We start from the raw sequence: 20,810 nt of genomic DNA, 5'->3' as shown, positions 1-20,810 counted from the left end.
TAACAAGCTACCTTTTCCGTTTTTAATGTAAAATGCAATTTGCACTACCTGAGAGCATGATACTCTTGGTAGGGAGAAGTGCCCAGAAATTAACTTGGGGTCGTGTTCCTCTGTTGGCAAAACAGGAACCAGTCAGGCCCAGCTGGGCCATTCAGGCCCAGCTTTGCCACTTCCCTGCTGTGTGACCTTAGAGAAGTCCCAGTCCTCTGAACCTCAGTTTCCTCATCTGAGAAATGGGGATGTTAGTTTCTACCTTGGAGGGTTTTCCAGGGGTTGAATTAAATAAGCTGATGTCTTCAAAGCAACTAGTATATACCTGGCTCCCTAAAACTGTACCCATTGCCATTCCTTATAAGCTAAAATCCCTGGTATTCCTTGAGAGAATCACTAACAATTTAAATAAATAAATAACTGTTGTTCTCACAATGAAGAGGAGCTTGAACAATCGGGTCAATTTATCTCACATTCCAAAAGGTACAGATGCTGGCTGTCTTGGGGCTGGCTCATCCTGTGGCTCGACCACTTCATCAGTGACCCAAGCTTTTCCATCTTCCTACTCTGCTGACCATACAGTTGGCATCTGTCTTGAGGCTCAACCCCTCATGGTCTCAGCTCCAAACATCACGTACTTACATGCCACTGCCGAAAAGCCTGATGAGATCACATCCCTTCTTGTGCCCCCTTCTAACTTTCCAAAAAACTTCTTTCCCAGAAGCCTCCCAGCAGACTTCCTTTCCTGTCTTGCAGGTCAGAGTTCTGTCACATTTCTCTCACAGTGTGTCTGACGTTGGGGAGTGGGCTGGCAGGGCAGTTCTGGCTCAGTCTCTCCGAGGCTGCAGTCATCTGAAGGCTGGGTTAGGGTCGGGGGATCTGCTTCCAAGGTGGCTTGCTCACATGGCTGACCATTTGGTGCTGGCCATCGGCAGCAGGCCTTGCTTACACAGGCTCCTCTAGGGTCTGCTTGAGTGTCCTCACAGCACGGCAGCTGGCTTCCCGTAGAACAAACGATCCTAAGAGACCAAGGCAAACTGTAATGCCTTTCAGGACTCGGCCTTGGAAGCCACATGCCATCACTTCCACTGTATCTTTAGGCCGCACAGGCCAGCCCTGACTTAGCGTGAGAGGACGCACAAGTTGTGACTTCAGGAGGAGAGGGTCATTGGGCCATCTTGGAGGCCACGTGCTGTCTGCATGGCAGGTGTCTTCTGATCGGTGGTCACACATGCTGCACAGCCTGTATTTGAAGTCAGACCATAGTCCCAAACATTTCCTCTGAGTTTGGGCAAAATTCATCTAGCTGTCTCCACGGGGTGTGGCGGCAGCAGCCTGCACCTTGACTTTCTTTGTCTAGATTTGTAGTGGCGAGAGCTGGCCTCAGAGGGGAGAAGTACTAGCTGCCAGTCACAAAGTGTGGGGCACTTTGGAAGATGGACATTGTGCGGCCCAGTGCCTGGCACACAGTTGGTGCTCACTAAACGTGTCCAGAGACCAGAGGTGTGCTGTTCGCGTTCTCCCAGAGGCTCTCCCGGGTGGAAGAAAACCCACCTGCAAAGTTCAGACCAGAGAGGGAGCCAGATTGTTCCCCCACTCGGGTGCAACTGGGCTTCTGTGCACCTGGTGGGGAGGGCAGAATGTGGGGATTCTGGGGCCCGAGTGATGCTTCTGGAAGAGTATCCTGCTGATCACCAGAGGAGTGGTAGGAGGCTGATTTTTGAGGTGGACTTAGTTTCCTTTTCTGTGGACCAGTGCAGTAGCTACCACCTGTTACGTGCACATCTGCTTCTAGTGCTCAAAGTGCCGTTGCCTTCATTAGACAGGTGTCACCTCGCTGAAGGTCATGGGTTCCCTCTTCCCCGCCCCTCACTGCCTGGGGGTGGTGCCCTCCAGTCTGATCCGGAGCCATGTGGAAGACTGGCCAGAAGAGGGCAGCAGAGTGCGCTGCAGCATGCTGTAGCCCGGATCCTGTGTGCCTTTTCCTTAGGGCTCCATCAGTGGAGTTCTTTGGTTCTGAACTGTTTTGATCTGTTCTGCTGACCCCTTTTTAATGGCAGAAGATTCCCGAGACCCTCCTTTTCCATGATAATGTTTACACTTTTAGTGTTTCCAAATAGGGAAATATATATTATAGATTCTGAATGTAGTCAGACTTTGCATTTGCCTTTTATTAGTAGAAGCGGCATCTAATAATAACAACTAGCATTACTACCGAGTGCTCATTAGGTATCAGGTGCCAGGGTAATCACTGTACCTGAAATAGTCTCATTTAATCCCAGCAACCATACAGTGGGAATTATTATCCTCATTTTATAGATGAAGAATCGGAGGCTTAGAAATACTACATCACACAGCTAAGAAGTGGTAGGGAAGATCATGAACCCAGGCTTGGCATTTCCTGGACCCGCTTCTGTTTATTCCACGGTCTCACCTTCCCAACCCTCCCCACATTCCCCATTGGGAATGAACCACTGGCTTAAGGGTCATGTGGGTACTTTTTTTTTTTTTTTTTTGGTCTTTTACTGAACTCTCTGATAGGATTCAGAAAGCTGGGATAGGGGCCAGCCTGTCTTATGGGTCTGTAACTCATTTTCGGTACTTCTTGTGTTTTAGCACACTAATGACTTCGCCCTGTACACAGAAGCCATCAAATTTTTCAATCACCCCGAAAGTATGGTTAGAATTGCTGTAAGAACCATAACTTTAAACGTCTACAAAGGTAAGATTCCTTATGAGCTCATGCCTCATCGGGTTTCTAACTTGACTGCTAGTGCTTGCTCTCCTGAGTCCATACAAACAATTCCCTGGTGGTAACAGAGCTCATTTATTGTAGCTGGGGCTGCCTGTCTCATGAAAGGTTGTCATCACTGAACATTTAGCTACCCCCTTACATAAATTTGTGTGCCACCACCTTCTGCATTTTAAAGCCCAACTCGTTGCTGATACCCAGAAGTCATGCATGTCCTAAGAGAGGCACATGTGGGACTCGGATTGGCCATGTGATAATTAGGTAAGGCAAAGCTGTCTTTGAAATGTGAGAGTTAAATTCTTGCCTTTGGCCTGTAAAATACACTTCAGTATAGCCGGGAGTATGTTATCTTTAAATAATGTATGAGAGCATTTCTTGTCGCAAACAGCAGGAGGCAGTATTGCATTCTCAACCGGCTACAAAGCCCAACAACAAATTCCTCCTTTCTCCCAAGAAGTACTTAATGCCCAAATCATTGCCTCCAGGAGAAAGCCCTTCCGTGGCTTCCCGCCTGCACTAGCACAAAGGCTGGCTGGACACGAGTTTCCCGGCCTGGAATTGCCCTCCAAGGCTACGGCCTCTCTGCCTAACACCGGGGTTATTTCCCGTGTAGTCACCACCCTAGAGCTGGGATCCCATTTTCTCAGGGACCAATGTTTTGACCTTCATGAGTTATGATGTTATTAATTGAGATGACTCCTAATTGGGAGGGGGCGGGAGCTCCTCGGGGACTCACTCCAGCCTGGTTCTGGGGTTGCCTTAAATTGGAGAGCCTTTGAAGAGCCCAGAGGGGCCCATCCGGGGGTCGCAAACTGAGGACCTGAGGGCCAAATCCAGCTCTCAGACAGATTTTCATTGGCTTAGATATTTTTTGAAAAAAAAATATAGTTATCAGTATTTAAAACTTGGGAGAGGTTGGGTAACAGTCTGGATTTCTGACTTGAAAATGTAGATGTGGCTGTTTGGGCCCACAGTCCTGCAGGGCAGTGGTGAGCTGACGCGGAGAAGCAGCTTCCCCCTTTGGGGTCAAGGCCTGTGCTGCCCCATTCACCCACTGGGCCGGCTGGCTTCGCTCACCAAGTTATTGTTGGCCAGCCTGTGGGCTTCTGAGTTTGCGACCTGGTCTGACCCCCAGTCTGGCCGCCTCCTGCTCTCTGCTCTCTCTGTTCTCTTCTAACCTGCGTCTTTCTGTCTAGACGCCTCCTGCCCTAGCTCTCTGCCCCTCTGAGCAGCTGTCTCACCCTCCCAGTTCCTAACCCTGTTAACTGTTGTCTGTTTTTTGCCTTTCCTTCAATGACGATTCCCGTGTTCCTTATTCCAGTGTCATGTAAGTTAATAACTTCTGGTTTTCTGCTTTCTTAACTTATCCTTACATGCAAATACAGGAAACTTGCTTGAGAATGGTGTAGTTTTCATTGTAGTCTAGCTAAATGCACTGCTGATAAGTAGGCTTCCTAAAGCACTATTTTTTTTCTTTTTTTTTTGTGGTACGCGGGCCTCTCACTGTTGTAGCCTCTCCCGCTGCGGAGCACAGGCTCCGGACGTGCAGGCTCAGCGGCCATGGCTCATGGGCCCAGCCGCTCTGCGGCATGTGGGATCTTCCCGGACCGGGGCACGAACCTGTGTCCCCTGCATCGGCAGGCGGACTCTCAACCACTGCGCCACCAGGGAAGCCCCTAAAGCACTATTAATGTCTACCTTTATTAATTAATTTTATTAATTATAAAAATAACGTAAGAACTACCTTGATGAGTATAGTTTTCTGCATAAGGTAACCATTTTAAAGTATTTCCAGGAAAGACAGAAAAGATTCAGATTATAGTAGAGGGCTTTTTATTGTGGTTTTGTTGTTGTTGTTACTATCCCCCAAGTTATATTTGGTAGCTTGACTTTTTTTTTTCCCCTCTTCTTTTGTGGATTTTCTCAGTGGATAACCAGGCCATGCTGCACTATATCAGAGATAAAACTGCTGTCCCTTACTTCTCCAATTTGGTCTGGTTCATCGGGAGCCATGTGATCGAACTTGACAACTGTGTGCAGACGGATGAGGAGTAAGTGATCCCCCAGGGTGCCTGTTAGGTAGACAGGGTGCTTAGGGGAGAATTCCGTTTTTGTAGAGAAAAAATAAACACTAGAACAAAATTTACCCACCTATGTGTTCGCGGAATATGGACTTCCATACTCTGAAAGGTTCTGCCCATCTTTCCACTTTGCATAACAGTAGGAAGTTGGAAACAACTCAGATACCTTCCAGAGGGGAATAGGGTAAGTGAATCCAGTACATCCATAGATGGGGTGCTAGGCAGCTGGTAAAAAGATGAAGATGATCTGCCACTGGTAAATGGATGAACAAAATATGGTATTTGCATGCAGTGGAATAGTATTTGGCGATAAAAAGGAATGAAGTACTGACGCATATACCATGGATGAACCTTGAAAGCATTATGCTCAGTGAAAGGATGCAAGGGACAACCTAGTGTGTGATTCCACTTATATGAAATGCCCAGAATAGGCAAATCCATAGAAACAGTAGATTAGTGGTTTCCTAGGGCTGGAGGAGGGGTGTGCGGGGGAAATGAATATCCTAAAACACATTGAATTGTGTACTTTGGGTGAAGTTTTTGGTATGTGAATTATATTTCAGTAAATCTGTTAAAAAAAAAATTAAGTTGGTGATGAATATAAGTTCCAGAACAGGATTTCTCAGACTCTGCACTATTGATCTTTCGAACTAGGTAATGCTTTGTGTGGGGCTGTCCTATGCATTGTAGGGTGTTTAGCAGCATCCCTGGCCTCTACCTACTAGCTGCCAGTAGCACCCCCTTTCCAACTGTAAAGACCAAAAATGTTTCTAGACACTGCCAGACGTCTCCCTTAAGGAAAAATTGTATCAGTTGAGAACCACTGCCCCAGGGTGACAGCTTCGCACAGATCTGGTAAGAGGCACACCTAGATGGGGTCAGGACGATGAAGGGACTCAGGAAGGAGGTCTCCTGGGGGCAGAGGGCTAGAGAGAGAGAAAATGTTAGCTTCCATATTGGGAAAGAAGCAAGGTGAGGTGGATGGCAGATCTGATGGGGCATTTGGGAGGATAAGGACCCATATAGATATGGATAGTCATGGATATGAGGCATAACGAGATACAACTCCAGAAAGAACAGAAAGTTATACGAGGAAGGAAGTGAACTCCTGGTCCTCCCTGGGGCTCTGCAGTGAATGATTATAATGTCAACACCAGTTGCTGATGACTGCTGGGTGGGGACGGGTGGAGGGAACACAATAAAAGGAGGTCATTATGTAACATTTAAAATGGCTCAATAGCAAAATAGAGGTCCTTGTCGATTTTATAGAAATGCAGGAGAACTATCCACAGAAACACCTAAAAGAGTTGAAAACCGCTTCCTCAGGAGAGTGGGCAGGGGTTGGGGAGGCGAGGCCGGGAGCTGCTGTGTTTTATTATCAGCTCATCAATACTATTCGATTTTTAAATCCATCTGCATGTATTACTTAGATATTTTTTAAACTAAAGGTTTAAAAAGTGAAGTGCATTAATGATCCTGCTGGAGGAAAATGAACACAGTATCTTATTAAGTGTGGGGGAGGGGTTGCAAAACATTGTGTGTAAATAAGTGTTCTGGGTCTCATGGGAGGTAGATTCATGGGTGCTCATTATAGTATTAGGCTTTACAATGTGTATTTGCTATAAATATTTACTAAACATCTTATTAAAGCATAATAAGGAATAATTATCCAAAATTATGTAAAAGAAGCAATTTTTTTTTTTTTAAAGCATATGTGATTAGATGGATAGACATGTAACACCTGCCTTTTAGATGTGACTATAGGGACGTGGAAATAACGTAATATTATGTTAGTGGTGGGACTAGGAGACTTTGATTTCTTTTTGCTTTTATTTTCTTCGTCTGTCTTCTACAATGACCATCTATTACTTGAATAATAATCATAATAAAAATAAAAGGTCTTATGGTAGCTAGATTGCTCTTTGCAACCGACAACACTTAGGGGGAGGTGAAAGTGCCCCGTCGGCTGTTTCAAGGCTTCGTCCTTGGTAGAGACCGATCCACTCTTCACTGGAAGCAGGCAGGGCCTCCTGGGCTTGGGGTGGGGTGTCACGTCCTTGCGCTGTGCCCCCCATACAGACGGGGCCTGTGGGTCGGACGCGGCTGCTGAGGCCTGCTTCTCTCTTGAGAACTCCCCTGGAGCATTTTAATTATCGCGGATTTGTTGTTCCATTGATGCTGCTGATCTTGGGCGCCAAGGGATCTTGCCACTTGGACTAGTGGCTGCTCTTGCTTGAAATGGCTTGCTAAGAGCTTCATTGGGTTTTGCTTTGTTTACCGCTTTGGTTTTGGGCTGTTGTGGTGATGGTGGGGTGAGTTGTACTGAGGCCCCCGGAAAGTGGGGGGACCCCATGAGTCCCCTAAGATCGAATGAAGCAGACCTGTCCATCCTCTCTTTCTGAAATCCACTGGTCGGGCCAGGATGGGTGTCTCTCGGGACTGGCTCAGGTATTCGTTTGTGAATGAAGTGCCACCTGCGACCTCAGTCTCAGGCCATTGGTTCTAGGCTCTGAGCTTTGGCGTCCGGGCTGAGATGGGCATTTCTCCCGGCAGGCATCGGAATCGGGGGAAGCTGAGTGACCTGGTGGCTGAGCATCTGGACCACCTGCACTATCTCAATGACATCCTGATCATTAACTGCGAGTTCCTCAACGACGTGCTCACAGACCACCTGCTCAACAGGCTCTTCCTGCCGCTCTACGTGTACTCGCTGGAGAACCAGGACAAGGTGGGCCGGGCTGAGGGTCGTCTGTAGGAGGGGAAGAGCAGTCACCCCAATAGGACGGGGCTTTGCAAGGGACCAAGCCTTTGAGCCTGAGGGAGATTCTTTTCAAAGCACGCTGGCTTCCCTTTCCTTTCCTCTTATTTCCTGAGAGGGGGTGGAAGGAGAGGGAGAGAGAGACAGAGTATATGTGTGTGCGTGTGTGTGTGTGTGTGTGGACTGTAAATGAATGAGAAAAGATTACTGACATCAGAAGGAAACAGGAAACCTACAGATTCAGGCTTTTGGTTTCTATGCATCCTTCTCTTGAGGTGTTCTCATCCCTGGTAACTTTTTCGGATAGTTGCCAGAGGTAATTGATTTGGAGAAGATCCAGCCAGCCACAACACTTGCACAGAATGGACAGGAGGGGATGGAGCGCACCTAGGAAAAGATCCCGGGGCAGTGATTGTCCACAGTTACGGCTCGAAGCCCTTGTGGGGATAGAGCCTGTTCAAGTGCACATCCTCGGATGCCCTCTCACTCCTCTCAGGGATGCTGGCTCAGTGGGTCTGGAGTGGACCGGGAACCTGCCCCGCAAGTGATTCTGAGCTGGTGGCTCTCGGTGCCCCCATGAGAAATGCCACTTCAAGGAGGGGAGACCTTCGGCCAGTACCTCTAAGAGTTAAGGGGCAGAGGCCTTGGCAGGAGGCGGGACAGAGCCAACTGGTTACTCTGCAGGGGCTTCGGCCTCTGCAGATGTGTCCCAAGGAGGTATAGCTTTCTTTTTGGAGATGGAACATGGTGGTTCTTGTTAAAAATAAGTGAATAAAAGAAAATTGCAACCCTAACGAGATCTGCCAGCTGCAGCTCTGGGAGGCAGAGAGGAAGCATGGGAATTGGAGTTTTCAGACGTGGGTTTAAACTCTGCCTCTTCCCTTTCCTCATTCTGTGACATTGGATGAGGCAGTCAACCTGCCTGAGCAAAACGGGGGTCTTGAAGATCCTCACGGGGTTGGTAGGAGATGGAGCTTGTTGAAGCCCAGTACAAATGAGGGGCTTCTCGGAGACCAGAGTGCCCCAACTTCTCCCTGCCCCTCTCCTGAGAACAGGCCCCCTGGGGCCTCTCCTGCCGGGCTTCGGGCTCTCGGTGCCCAAGCTGGGTGAAATTAACATTCTTGGTAATTTAAGGAGCTAGTTCTTCTCTCGGGTCCAGCCTCTAATCCGTGACTCATGGTGAAAGATTTCTCAGGTGGAAGAATAGCGGCCTTGCAAATGGTATCGGATAGGATTAGGTTGTGAGCTTATTTTGCAGGGTGGACTTTGCCACCAGGAAAGAAGAATCTTAGGGTCTTGGAGGAAGTCGGGGTGCTGGGCGCTGCTCCTTCAGACAGATGGCTTCTGGCTTCATGGATTTTGTGCTGCTCACATGTGTAACCCAGGTTTCTCTGTCTCTTTCCCCCAACCTTCACCAGGGAGGAGAACGACCGAAAATCAGCCTGCCGGTTTCTCTCTACCTTCTGTCCCAGGTACGTCTGATCGTTCACCTGTGTCTCCAGCACACTGGGGGTCCTTGGAGTGCTGCTGCCTTTCAGAAATTTCCCAGGCCACATTGCCCCATCTTCCCTCTCTGTGTCCCCCATCTTGAAGTAAAGTAACGACACTGAGTAGAGGGGCTATGTATCTTCTTCGTGGTAGTACTTGGAAATTTAAGGAGAAATAAATCAGACCTGACAAATATGTAGCTGGTTTCTACTGTGGGGCCTGAGGTTTCCAAAACAAGCAAGGAGTATTCTAAATACCCTGGAAATGTGGGCTGGGTGGCCCCTGTTCTCAGCCATGTTGAAATAAGCCCCAGCAGGACCCAGTGTGTGTACACACACAGCAACCGTGGCTTAACAAGCTTCTACTAATGAGGCTGTTTTTAAAGGCTTTTGTCATGGTTCTAGTTCCCAGATTACCTTATGGAAAGTGTCTTGTAGCAGGCTTAGCACCCAGATTTGTGTCTTGAGCCAATTTGTCTGCCTCCCCCTCTTAAACAAGTGTGTTTCCTTCTCGTAATTATATAATATTTACAAGAAGGGAAAAACTCCATGGTGACCCAGTTACATAACTTTAAAAATATTTTTATTACAAGCAGTCCAGACTCTCAGGCCATCTCATTAGACTGTCAAGTAGCCAGACGTTTGACCAGAGCTCTGTTCCCACTTTTGCAGTGGCCCAGGTATTTATTTGCTTTGCTGAGAGCATATCCTTCTCACTTGGTCCCTGGGCCGTTTTGAGTTTGAGGCGGGTCTGTCTCCTGTTGGCCTCTTCTCAGTGGCCGGGCCAACCAGGATCCGCATGTGGCCAGCTCACGTTGCTCCCGGAGTCTTGTTCTGGGGGCTCTGTTTGCTCAGAGCTGCACGCCGACTCCTGAATGCCCCTCTGTGCGATGGAGCTCCGTGCAAGCCCCGCCCCTCCTGGCAGCAATTTCCGCCGCCTCATTACAAATCCGCCAGTTTCTCCTGCTTGGGATTCTGGGAGTCTGGCAGGACCCGAGCAGGCCAGATGCTGAGCCACAGGAATCCCATGGCAAGGCCCCCAGAACCCTTCAGCTGCTGGTGCACCCCGAGGAGCACAGGGGTCAGGACACACTTTTTCTCCGAGAACCCGTTTTCTCCTGCTTTCCTCGTGAAGGACCAGCAGCTCAGGCACCTAATTACTCGTTTCAGTCTCTCACAGCATTGTCATTGGCGTTCCTCAGCCTGAGTAAAGGGCTCTCGCTCCCCTGCATTTCCGTGGGGCTTTATCATCACGTTGCCCGAATGTGTGAAAACCTCGAATTGGGTATAAATCCCGGTCCTTAATTAAACTCTATATCAGAACATCCTTACAAATTATTTTACAAACATCGCTACTAAACCAAGAAAATTCACATTAACGATGTTAATTTGGTGTGACGAGGATGCTGTCCAGCCGAAACTAAACCACCACTGGGGACAAGAGCGTGACTCGGACAGGCTGGCCCAGCCTTTCGAGTCTGGCCCACACACGCTTCCACGTACCTTGCAGTGACCGGCCCTCCCCAGGCTTTTCTCCGTCCAGAGCCCAGGAGGGAACGAACACCATGTGTGTCCACACCGGCCTTAGCAGGTGCTCGCTGAATGTTTGTGGACTGAATTCCTTCGTCATCATCATAGTCACCCATGCTTGAATGCTTGCCACAGCCCTGGACATGGGCTAACCCATTTGGTCATATTGTCTATGGTAGCGTTTCTTTGGTGTTTTAAAAACAGGTGTGCTTTTTTTGTTGTTTTTAGGTAGGTATCACATTTGTCTATTCTGCCTGTACCTTTAATCTGAATTGTATTTATTTTTTTGAACAATATATTCACCCTACTCAAACAGTACAAAATAACATGTAGGGAAAAATCTCCCTCTTACCTCTGTCCCCCACACACCCAGTCCCGCTCCCCAGAGGCAGCCAGTGTTTTAGTTTACGCCTTTCCTTTTTTTTTTTACAATATTTTTTTTTATAATTTTTTTTTTAAGTTATAAAGTTCAAACAGGTGAAAACCAAGCTGCCTTTCTACTTTTGTTCAGTCTCCTGATTTCTCTCCCCAGAGACAGCTATAGTTACAGGGTCTTCCCGGGTCCTTCCAGAGACGGGGAGAACTCTGCCAGGGATTCTCAACTGGTGGCGATTTCGCCCCACCCGGGGGGACGTCTGGCAGTGTCCGAAGATATTTCTGGTTGTCACGCCTGGGGGAGGGGCTGCGGCTGGCATCTAGTGGGTAGAGGCCAGAGATGCTGCCAAATATCCTCCAGTGCCCAGGACAGCCCCCCACAGCAAAGATGTATCGCCTGACAGTAGTGCCGAGGATTCGAGACCCTGTTCCCTGTATATATAAGCAAATACAAATGGGCGCACACACCCTCTGATATACAGATGGTCGGTACATCCCACACTGCACTGTGGTACCGTGTTGCCTTTACATTTTAAAAGAAACCAGCAGGTGTGTCTGAGCCAGCTTTGCAAGGCGGTTCTGGTACCCTGATTACTCAAGCCATTCCTCTGAACGCTGGGCAGCAGGGTGGGGTGGCCGGGCCATCCCAGACAGCCCAGCACCTTCTGATGTTGCCTCCTGGCACAACTCGGTCTGTCTCTGGCTTGTGCGGCTTTTCCTCCCCATGGCTTCCACACCTCCCAATGCTGCCCTGGAATTCTGGTGCGCTCAAACCCACCGCAAGGGTCAGAGCTCATTCCAGGATGGGATCTCCGCATAGACATCCTCTGCCAAGTCCTCGATTGGAGCAGGGCTCGCCAGCCCCTTCTTCCATGTAACCGAAGTGCTGGGCCGGTGCCTCCTAGTCTTATCCTAATTGGATTTGACACTGAAATGCCTGTGGAGAGGAAGGAGGGTGTGGGTTTGGCACTCCCTTCTCACGTTGCTCCACTTCAGCCAGATTTGGCTGCAGCCGGCCTGAGGGACAGTCTCGCTTTGATGCACTTCCTTCCGCCGAAGAACAGCCAGCCAAATAGGTAACAGTCTGAAAGAAGGAGGGCCCAACCCTAGAAGGAGAAGAGTGTAACTGGTTTCTCCCCAATGTGACCCATTCTTTGGGTTTTGCACCACCAGGATTGCTGCTGAGACTCATGTAGCCCAGCCTTGTTTCAGATCAAGGAAGGAAGAGGTTGAAAGTCTGCACACTTTAATGTGCATCCCATTTTTTTTCCCCCTCACCAGGTCTTCCTAATTATACATCACGCACCCCTGGTGAACTCATTAGCTGAAGTCATTCTGAACGGCGATCTGTCTGAGACGTACACTAAGCCCGAACAGGATGTTCAGAGAAGCTGTGTAAGTCATTAGTGGGGGACTGTTTTGAGACCCTGATAAAAAGCCATTGCTCATTTTGTCAATGTGTGTTTCTTTAAAACCAGAAACCAACATCCTGCTTAATACAGCACTGATGATGCATAAGCTGGTCTGGGATTCAGGGAACCTAATCAGTCTTGACATGCATACCCAGAGGAATCTGGGGTCGCGTACTAAGAGTGGATGTGACTGAGCGTGTGTTATTGAACATGGAATTGTCCTGTTCTGGGGCCTCGGTTGTGTATCTATGAGACACTGTTACTGGGTCCGAATGAGAGAATACTTTGTCCGAGGCACCAGCATCTACAGAGGATGGGCAGGGAGCATCTGTGAATGACACGGGCCCCATGAGAGGGTAGTAGGGAGCAGTGGGGACTGTGACAAATTGGAGGGTGTGTATGTCCTTTGTGAGCAGCCGTTGCTCACCCCAGCCTCCAGTTGTTCTGCAGGAACGTGGATGCTGTATTGCCAGGTTTTCTCATGTTTCTGGAGACACTGGAAAGCTTCATTTTTAGGCAGATACTCGCAAGTTTTAAATTATCACCAACTGTGGCCTAAACAGCATGTTTGTGGTTTGTGCATGTTTGTGCTCTGCTAAAGGGAAACCCTGATCACCAGGGTGATGACTTCTCCCGAGGCTTTCCCTGCTTGGCCCTGTGTCTTGCCTGCCTTCCCTCCTCCCATCCTGTTCACACACACACTGAGCTCCGGGCTACCTCAGTCCTGGCCCTGCTTGCTTCTTCCCCAGCGTGCTCTGTGCTTTCTTCCCTCCACACCTGTGCCCTTAACCCTATGCACTGCCTGGAAGGCCCTTGCTCCTGGTTCCTTCTCGTTAAAGGTCTTACCTGCTCTGAGCAGGCGTCTTGTCTGTCGTTGGATCTGCTGCAGCGTAGGCTCCACATACACGTCTGAAACGAGAGGTGTTTACACAAAGGCCGTTTCATGAGAGCTCTGTCTCTGCAGCCCGGTTCTCAGTCGGCACGCAGGTGAAGGGGCTGGGCTTACCCTTGGGCAGTCGACTCTGGTCATATCTGAGCGAGTGGGTGGAGAGTGATCCTGGAGAGTGATCCCGGAGCGTGAAGGGCCAGCACTGCATGGAGTACAATTACAAGAGGTCCCTGCCCTTCTGGGTTTTCCCCTGTACAGCGTCTTGGCCGGGCCACTGTGCTTTTTAAGGCTCATTAGAGCCTCTGAAAAGGTTTCCAGAAACCTTCTGTCCTCATTGGTGGTGGCGTTAGTTCAGCTGAATTGAATAGGGCCTTGTCATGGTTCTTGTCTGGCCTATCCCTTCTTTGCTTCATTCAAGAAGTATTTATTAAGCCCCTTCTTTGGCTCAGGCATCATGCTGTCTCTGGGGATATACAAAACCTAGATAGCCCTTGTCACGCTGGAGCTTTACAGTCCAGCAGGAGAGACAGATTTTGATTAAGCTTACAAGCAAGTGTACTATCTCAAGTCTTATATGTGCTCTAAAAGGAAGGAGTAGTGTTTGGTGAGAGGATTTAACCTGGAAGTGATGGGGTGACGAGTGATGAATAGGAAGGGCTCCCCTAGTGGTCCATGTTGTGACAACACATGGGCTAGAGAATGTGGAGTTGGCTTAGTGTTGATGCAGCTGGAGATATTTGTTTGCAACTTTCCTAAACTCGCTTTTGCTGAATGAATGCAAGTAATGGAACGTTGAGTCAGAAGAATCAGCAGGGCCTCCAGGCAGGGCTGCTGAGGACCCCTCCAGCCAGTGGGTCACCCTGGGCAAGTCGTTTTACTCCATTTAGAAAACAGCGAGTGTAGGTCCCACTCGGGAGGGCCGTGGTGAGGGTGGGGAGAAGATAGATTTAAAGTGCCCATCAAGTGCTTGACAGGCTGCAGTCTGGCCCTCAGAGCTGCTTGGTTTGGTCTTTACAGTGTTTGAAAGAAAATTTTATGAATCGCCAACTTTAACATTTGGGAAGTTTCACATGAAAGTCCAGATTTCAGGATGGTCTTGAACAGTCAGAAGATCTGGTCCCGGTTGTGCATATGTTCCTGCAGGAAGCTTCTCAGAAGCCGCCCGCATCAGATGAGGCATGTGTCTGCCGTCAGATTTGCCCAGTCCGCCCCCACCCAGCCTGCTGCTAACTCATACTAAATTTATGTTAATAACAGACCGGAATGGAGTGGGTTCCTTTGGACTTTGTTTTGTCACATGATTTCCAGAGCCCAAGATAACTGCTAATAGCTCATTGCAGAATATCTATAAGACCCTATAAGACCCTCGCTGCCGAAGTTAGACTTGGTGTTCCAAGAGGTGGACCCAGAGATTGTTGGGGTGCTTGGGTTTGCAGGGTTTTTTCATTGCAATTCATTGACGTGCAGTTGCAGGAAATAATACAGAGAGATCCCTTACCCTTTCCCTAGTTTTCCCCCAGTGGTGACATCTTGCAAAACACTAGTACAGTGTCACAAGCAGGATATTGACATTGATACATGGAGGATTTGCAATTAGAGCAAAAGCAAATTGCAGGAAGTTACTGGTGACCTCTCAGCTTAGGATACCCACTTTAGTTGAACCCTCTAATTGGCGGGATTGTCTAGGAGATCTATTGTTTTTCCCAATGGCCTCCCCTTGGGATGAATTCCTGCCTCCGCTGTGATAGATGCATGGCGCTTGTGTGGCGGACACCTGAACTGAAAAGGAGATTCTTTTGAGTGTGGAAGGAATTGCCAGCCCAAGTGAAAGTGTCAGCCTTCTACTTCCGGTTATTGCCTTTCCCTGGGTGCGAATTCGAAGTTTGTGTATTCTGATGACTGCAGTTGAAATTCGGGAAGAGTTTATCTCATCTATGACTTGTTTGACAATAGTCCTGGTAAGATTTACCTTCCTTCCCTCTGAGCAAGAACTGTCTCCTATTGTTTCCTGCCTAACTCGGATGTGGTTTGATAATGCTTGTTTTAAGTTTCTTGGTCTTTTTTAACCTACTTTCTCCTTCCCGTAATTTGTAGATAAGTTACTGGTATTGCTTCATTTTACCAGCAGACATTTCACAAAACCAAACCAAAATTGAAGAGAGAGAAGCAGAAGGGAGAGTAGAGTTATTTGAAAAGTCTGTAATTTAGGGTTAAATTGAAAACACATCAGCATGGTTAGATAAATGTCTAATTGAAATTCATCTATGCATTCAAATCATATGGTTCCTGCTAAGGGATAATTCTTGCTATAATTTTAATGCAGAGCAGATAGTGTTTCTTGTCGGGGGAAGCAGAGTAAGAGAACACTCATTCTGAAACTGCTAACATCTCATTATTTTTGCAAAATGAACATACAGATTAGATTATGGGATATGCATCATTACCTGTAGGTACTTTTTTGTTTTTGAAGGGATTTTTTTCATCCTGGGTTTCTGTGGAATCGCTTCCTTGGTTTTTGCATTCATTCATCCATTCCCTGAGTGGAGATGCACTGGTGCCCAGGCAAGACACGACCCCTGCCCTCACTGGGCTTCCCAGCCCCCCTAGAGGACAGGAGACGGTGTCTTAGAGACGTCTGCGTCGCCTGTGCTGTCCCAGGACTGGCCGGGGATGCTCGGGGGCTCACAGCAGGCACGAATGACTCAGTGGGTGAACTGGCGGTGGGGTCACAAGGGCTCTTGTGATGTCCTTCATGACTCTTAGAACCTGACCCTCACATGCCACCTTCTCTCTGCTCAGAGGCACAGTGGGGAGGGAGTGGCAGAGGGGTTGCTTTTGGTGCTGTTCCACGTTCTGTCTGGTGCAATGGACTCTGCAGCCAGGCTGCCTGGCTCCTCGTCTTACTAGGTGTGTCCCCGGGCAGGCTAGTCCACCTCTCCGGGCCTCAGCGTCCTCACCTCTCCAATTAGAATAAAAACAGTGGGTTTTCGGAGAGGATTAAATGCAGCAGCGTAATGTGCTTATTCCGAAGTCTGGCAGACATCACGGCCTAAATAGCAGATGTTAGCTTCAGAAAGGTCTTAGAGTGAAGTAAGTCAGAAAGAGAAAGACAAATACCGTATGCTAACACATATATGCGGAATTTAAGGGAAAAAAATGTCATGAAGAACCTAGGGGTAAGACAGGAATAAAGACACAGACCTACTAGAGAACGGACTTGAGGATATGGGGAGGGGGAAGGGTGAGCTGTGACAAAGCGAGAGAGAGGCATGGACATATATACACTACTAAACGTAAGGTAGATAGCTAGTGGGAAGCAGTCGCATAGCACAGGGAAATCAGCTCGCATAGCACAGGGAGATCAGCTCAGTGCGCCAGGAGGGTGGGAGGGAGGGAGACGCGAGAGGGAAGAGATATGGGAACATATGTATATGTATAACTGATTCACTTTGTTATAAAGCAGAAACTAACACACCATCGTAAAGCAATTATACTCCAATAAAGATGTAAAAATAAAAAAAGAAAGAAAAAGAAAAGAAAGGTCTTAGTTTCTGAGGCTTTGGAACAACCCTGCATCCCCTACTTGGGACGTCCCTTCTTGGGATGGTTAACACAGAGGCACACTTAGTGTGCCCCAAAGGGAGGTGGTCCTGTGACCAGACACGAGGGCGCAGAGGGTCGAGTGTAGCAGCCATGACGACTACCGTGACGACAGCGGTGACAGCACCAGTTGTGAACGTTGCCGTGTAGTGCCAGCAGCTGAGCCTCTGAGTGCAGCTGGGCCTCCACCTCAGCTGGCCCCAGATTCTACTCTGGAAAGTGCAAATTCTTAGCCAGCCAGCGTGCATTTACGTGGTTGGCTGGCTCTGAATTCAGAGTGGGGACAGAATTCTGGGGCAGAATAGGCTTGTTTGTCCCAAAATGAGAACATCTGCTGTCTCTCTATAGGCACCAGTTCAGCCAGTTGGGATGGTCTCCAGGTGATTCTTGGGGGATCCAGAAGGGTGAGCGCACACTCAGAATGTTAGCCACCGGTTCTCTACGTGACACCTGTCCTTCCTGGGAGCTGGACCCTCTGTTGGCAGAAGATTCTGCTGGGGCGTGATGTGTGGAGCTGGCAGCTAAGAAGTAGCAGCCTGGCTTCTCTGGCTTGTGTGTTTGCAGAAGCAGAGAGTTCATCATTGGCTTGGGTCCCCGGGTTGCCAGTGCATGGCAGGCTTTCCAAACCAGGCTTGAATCAGACGGCAGCAGAGGCCCCTGAGAATTGAATGCATCGGGCAGAATAGCCCTCTGCGGCTGGGATTAGAGTTCCCCCATATCTTTCGGTGCCCCTGACCTTACCTGTGACCCCCAGGGTAACCAATGCTGGTTCCAGAGCACACATGTTCTTCTTCCTGGAAGTCGTAATCGGCTTCTGGGAGGGGGTTGGTCGGGAACACCAAAGGGAAAGAATAGACTTGTATAAATCAGGGGCCTTCGCTGGCACAGTTTCAAGCATTCCCACAAAGAACTAGAACTTGTGTGTATTCTCCCTTTTTGCGGGGCCGTTGTGGTCTAGCCCATTATCCCTCAATGGGGTTATAGCTCCCAGGCGCCCCTGCTGCCTGCAGAGCCCTGTGTGTGGCAGCGCTGGCTCATAGGCCATGGGGGTTTGACAGAATCAGAGAGAATCCAGGGTGCAGCACATTCCACGCCTCTCCCTTCGTCCTGTGTGGAAGCAGGGGGCTGCACAGCTGATGGAAGCCCTGCGGCGTGGAGGCTCACAGAGGCATGGCCTGTAGCCAGGGCCACCGGCGACTGACCTGCGGGGTTGAGGGGCAGGTCCTGGTCCAGGGAACAGAGGAGGGCCAGGGATTCTCGGGATGGCTACAGCCTGGAGGAGCTGACAGGGCAAAACACAGTGGGTAATGCGGGGGTGGGCACGGAGAAGGTTCTGTGACTCAGGCCTGAGCTGGCTTTTCTGTCTGCCCAGCAGCATGACACAGAACGGACTGGGGCAGCCACCAGGCTGGAGACCGCTCAGAGGTGGCTCGGAGGGGCGAGGCAGTGTCACTGAATGGAGACCTCCCCTAGTCTGCATTGAGCCATTGGTGGCTTCTTCCAGGTCTCGCCTGAAATCAGGAAAATCAAGAGTGGGGACAGGAAAAGGAGGCGCCCACCACTTCTGCTGTCTGTGCCCTGGGGCTTTGTGAGTTTTTATCAGTGGCCAGGCCCCTTTGGGCATTTGAGGTGGGTTTTTTTTGTTTTTTTGTTTTTTGCGTACCCGGGCCTCTCACTGTTGTGGCCTCTCCCGTTTCGGAGCACAGGCTCTGGATGCGCAGGCCCAGCGGCCGTGGCTCCCGCGGCATGTGGGATCCTCCCAGACCGGGGCACGAACCCGTGTCCCCTGCATCGGCAGGCGGACTCTCAACCACCGCGCCACCAGGGAAGCCCGGCATTTGAGTTTTTTAACTAGACTTTGGGTTCCTTGAAGCTGGGACAGCATTATTTATTCATCTGTTCGATACATAATTACTGGGTGTGTACCAGGCAGTGTTCTAGGACTAGAGAGACACCATGAACAAAACAAAGACCCCCTGACTTCCAGGAGCTTCTCTCGTAGTGGGAAGAGAGACAGGAACCATAAAACTATTAATGAACAGCAGAGCATGTTCTGATGTGAGACGAGCTCTGGAAGAGCAGCTATAGTGAAGCAGAGGAGGGAGGGGGGCTGTGCTAGGAGGCTTGGGAGGGGTGCACTTCTCCATAGGGTGGCCTCACGGGGAAAGTGACATTAGAGCGTAGATTTTAAGGAATTGAGGGAGCAAGTCATGTAGAAATCTGGGGGGAAGAGCATTTGGGCCAGAAAGAACAGCCAGTGCAAAGGCCCTGAGGCGAGTGTGCCTGGTGTGTCAGGACCGGCAAAGAGCAACGTGGTGAGGCAGAGTGTGGTGGGGGATGAGGCGTGGTGGGGGATGAGATGGGGCGGGGCGGGGGGGGGCGGTAATGAGAGTCCGAAGCAGGTGGCACCTTTCAGGCCATCGGAGGACTCAGAAGTTTACGCTGGGGGAAGTGGGAACATCCTAACCTCAGGGTCCACAGTGTTTGTCATGCAAGACAACTTCAGTTGTCTTGAAATAATGAATCTCAACAGGGACAGCAAGCACCGTATCTCTAAGGAGCAAGGAAATCCCGTCCTGGTCAGGGCCAAAGTCCTCCATCCAGGAAACTGGGTTTTGCTCGGGGGTTGGGGGGGTGCTTCACCTGACAGGAGGCTGGGGGTCCGCACATGGGTATGAATAGGGCCACTCCGGTCACTCACTGCCCAACCTAGGACAAGTCAGCATGGCGGGTGGGTGTAACTCTCATCCTGGAGGACGGATAGTGTGGTTGCCCCCGTGAGCTCTGAGTCCTGGCTGACCTGAGATTGACTGCCCGCTGACCACTTGCTGCAATGCTCATAACCTCAGGGGACCCCCCCCGCCCCGGGAACCTCTAGCCAGGTATGGGGGCAGATTCTTGAAAGCTTCATGAGCAAAGAAAAAAAAAGAAACCTGAAAGGGCTTTATTCGGGCCATCGGTATTGTTCTGGGTGAAACTTGGACTGTGGGTGGTCCGTCCCTAGCAGGAGCAGCGCCCCTCTGTCAGGCACTGACCGCATGCCAGACTGGTTGGCGTGCTTGCTCTCCCTCCTCCCCCACCTCCCGCCACGGTATTCCAGGAGCACCCACCCATTCCAGGCTGGCGCGGTGCTGCCCTCAGGGGCTGCAGGACAAGCAAGATGGACAGATGAGGCCCCTGTCCTGACATCCTGGTGGGGAAACAGACGGTAAACAAGCATGTCAACACAGATCTAAGGTTTGCGTCTGGGAAGACGTGGAAAACAGCTTTGGGAGATGACGGTGAGGGAGGTGAGGTGACACCGGATCTGAGGACGAAGGATGAGGAGCTCACCTTGATGAGAGTGGGGTGGTGGTGAGGGTTGGGATGGTCAAGGCACGGAAAATGGTGGGCCAGAGACCTTGCTGGTTATGAACTGGCTGTCTGGGATCGGAAGAGGGGCCAGAAGGCAAGCAGCGTGCTGGGTCAGCGGGGGAGGGGGACGTGTAAACTTTACAGACGAGGAGCGTGCTCATTCGCCTCCTTTACCAGCTCATTTTAGGCTCCTAATAACCACGAGTGAGGTAGTGTCATCATCACATTCTCTGCATGAGGAAGCCAACGCTAACTTAACAGGGGTTAAGGGGTCATTCTGTCATCCCCCAATTGTGCGGGACTGCACGCATCCAACCCCAAGTCCCCAGGCTGTTTCTACTTCGTGCTCTTCTGCCACCATCCCCAGTGATGGTCTCCAGGTTAGCGAGATGTGGGGTTCTGGACCGAACATTTCAGGTCACTGAGAGTCACCACTATTTCATAGTTCATTATGTTTTCTTAGAGGACAAGATGTAAAATACTCCTTCTAAAGAAATACCAACTAAGTGCTTGGTTTGTCACTGTTTAATCAGAGTACAGGGTATTTTATTTTGCATGAGCGTTGAACATGCCTCTTCAAT

At 49.7% G+C, this 20,810-nt stretch overlaps 1 protein-coding gene across 6 annotated transcripts in view; it reads left to right on the top strand.

Annotated features, from left to right (window-relative positions):
* The window catches only part of CLEC16A (C-type lectin domain containing 16A), a 206,922-nt gene that overhangs the window by 23,106 nt on the left and 163,006 nt on the right, over positions 1-20,810 (top strand). For all 6 annotated transcript variants that reach the window (XM_030883952.2, XM_060284270.1, XM_060284271.1 and 3 more), the window contains exons 5-9: positions 2,608-2,713; positions 4,671-4,794; positions 7,378-7,552; positions 9,001-9,054; positions 12,256-12,369. In XM_030883952.2, the coding sequence (XP_030739812.1) occupies positions 2,608-2,713; positions 4,671-4,794; positions 7,378-7,552; positions 9,001-9,054; positions 12,256-12,369 (573 nt within the window). The remainder of the gene's footprint in view (positions 1-2,607; positions 2,714-4,670; positions 4,795-7,377; positions 7,553-9,000; positions 9,055-12,255; positions 12,370-20,810) is intronic.

Source organism: Globicephala melas, chromosome 15 (genome assembly GCF_963455315.2).
Source record: "Globicephala melas chromosome 15, mGloMel1.2, whole genome shotgun sequence".
NCBI classification, from domain to species: domain Eukaryota; kingdom Metazoa; phylum Chordata; class Mammalia; order Artiodactyla; family Delphinidae; genus Globicephala; species Globicephala melas.
The sequence above is the reverse complement of the archived record's forward strand: the minus strand, read 5'-3'. Positions and strand labels throughout refer to the sequence as shown.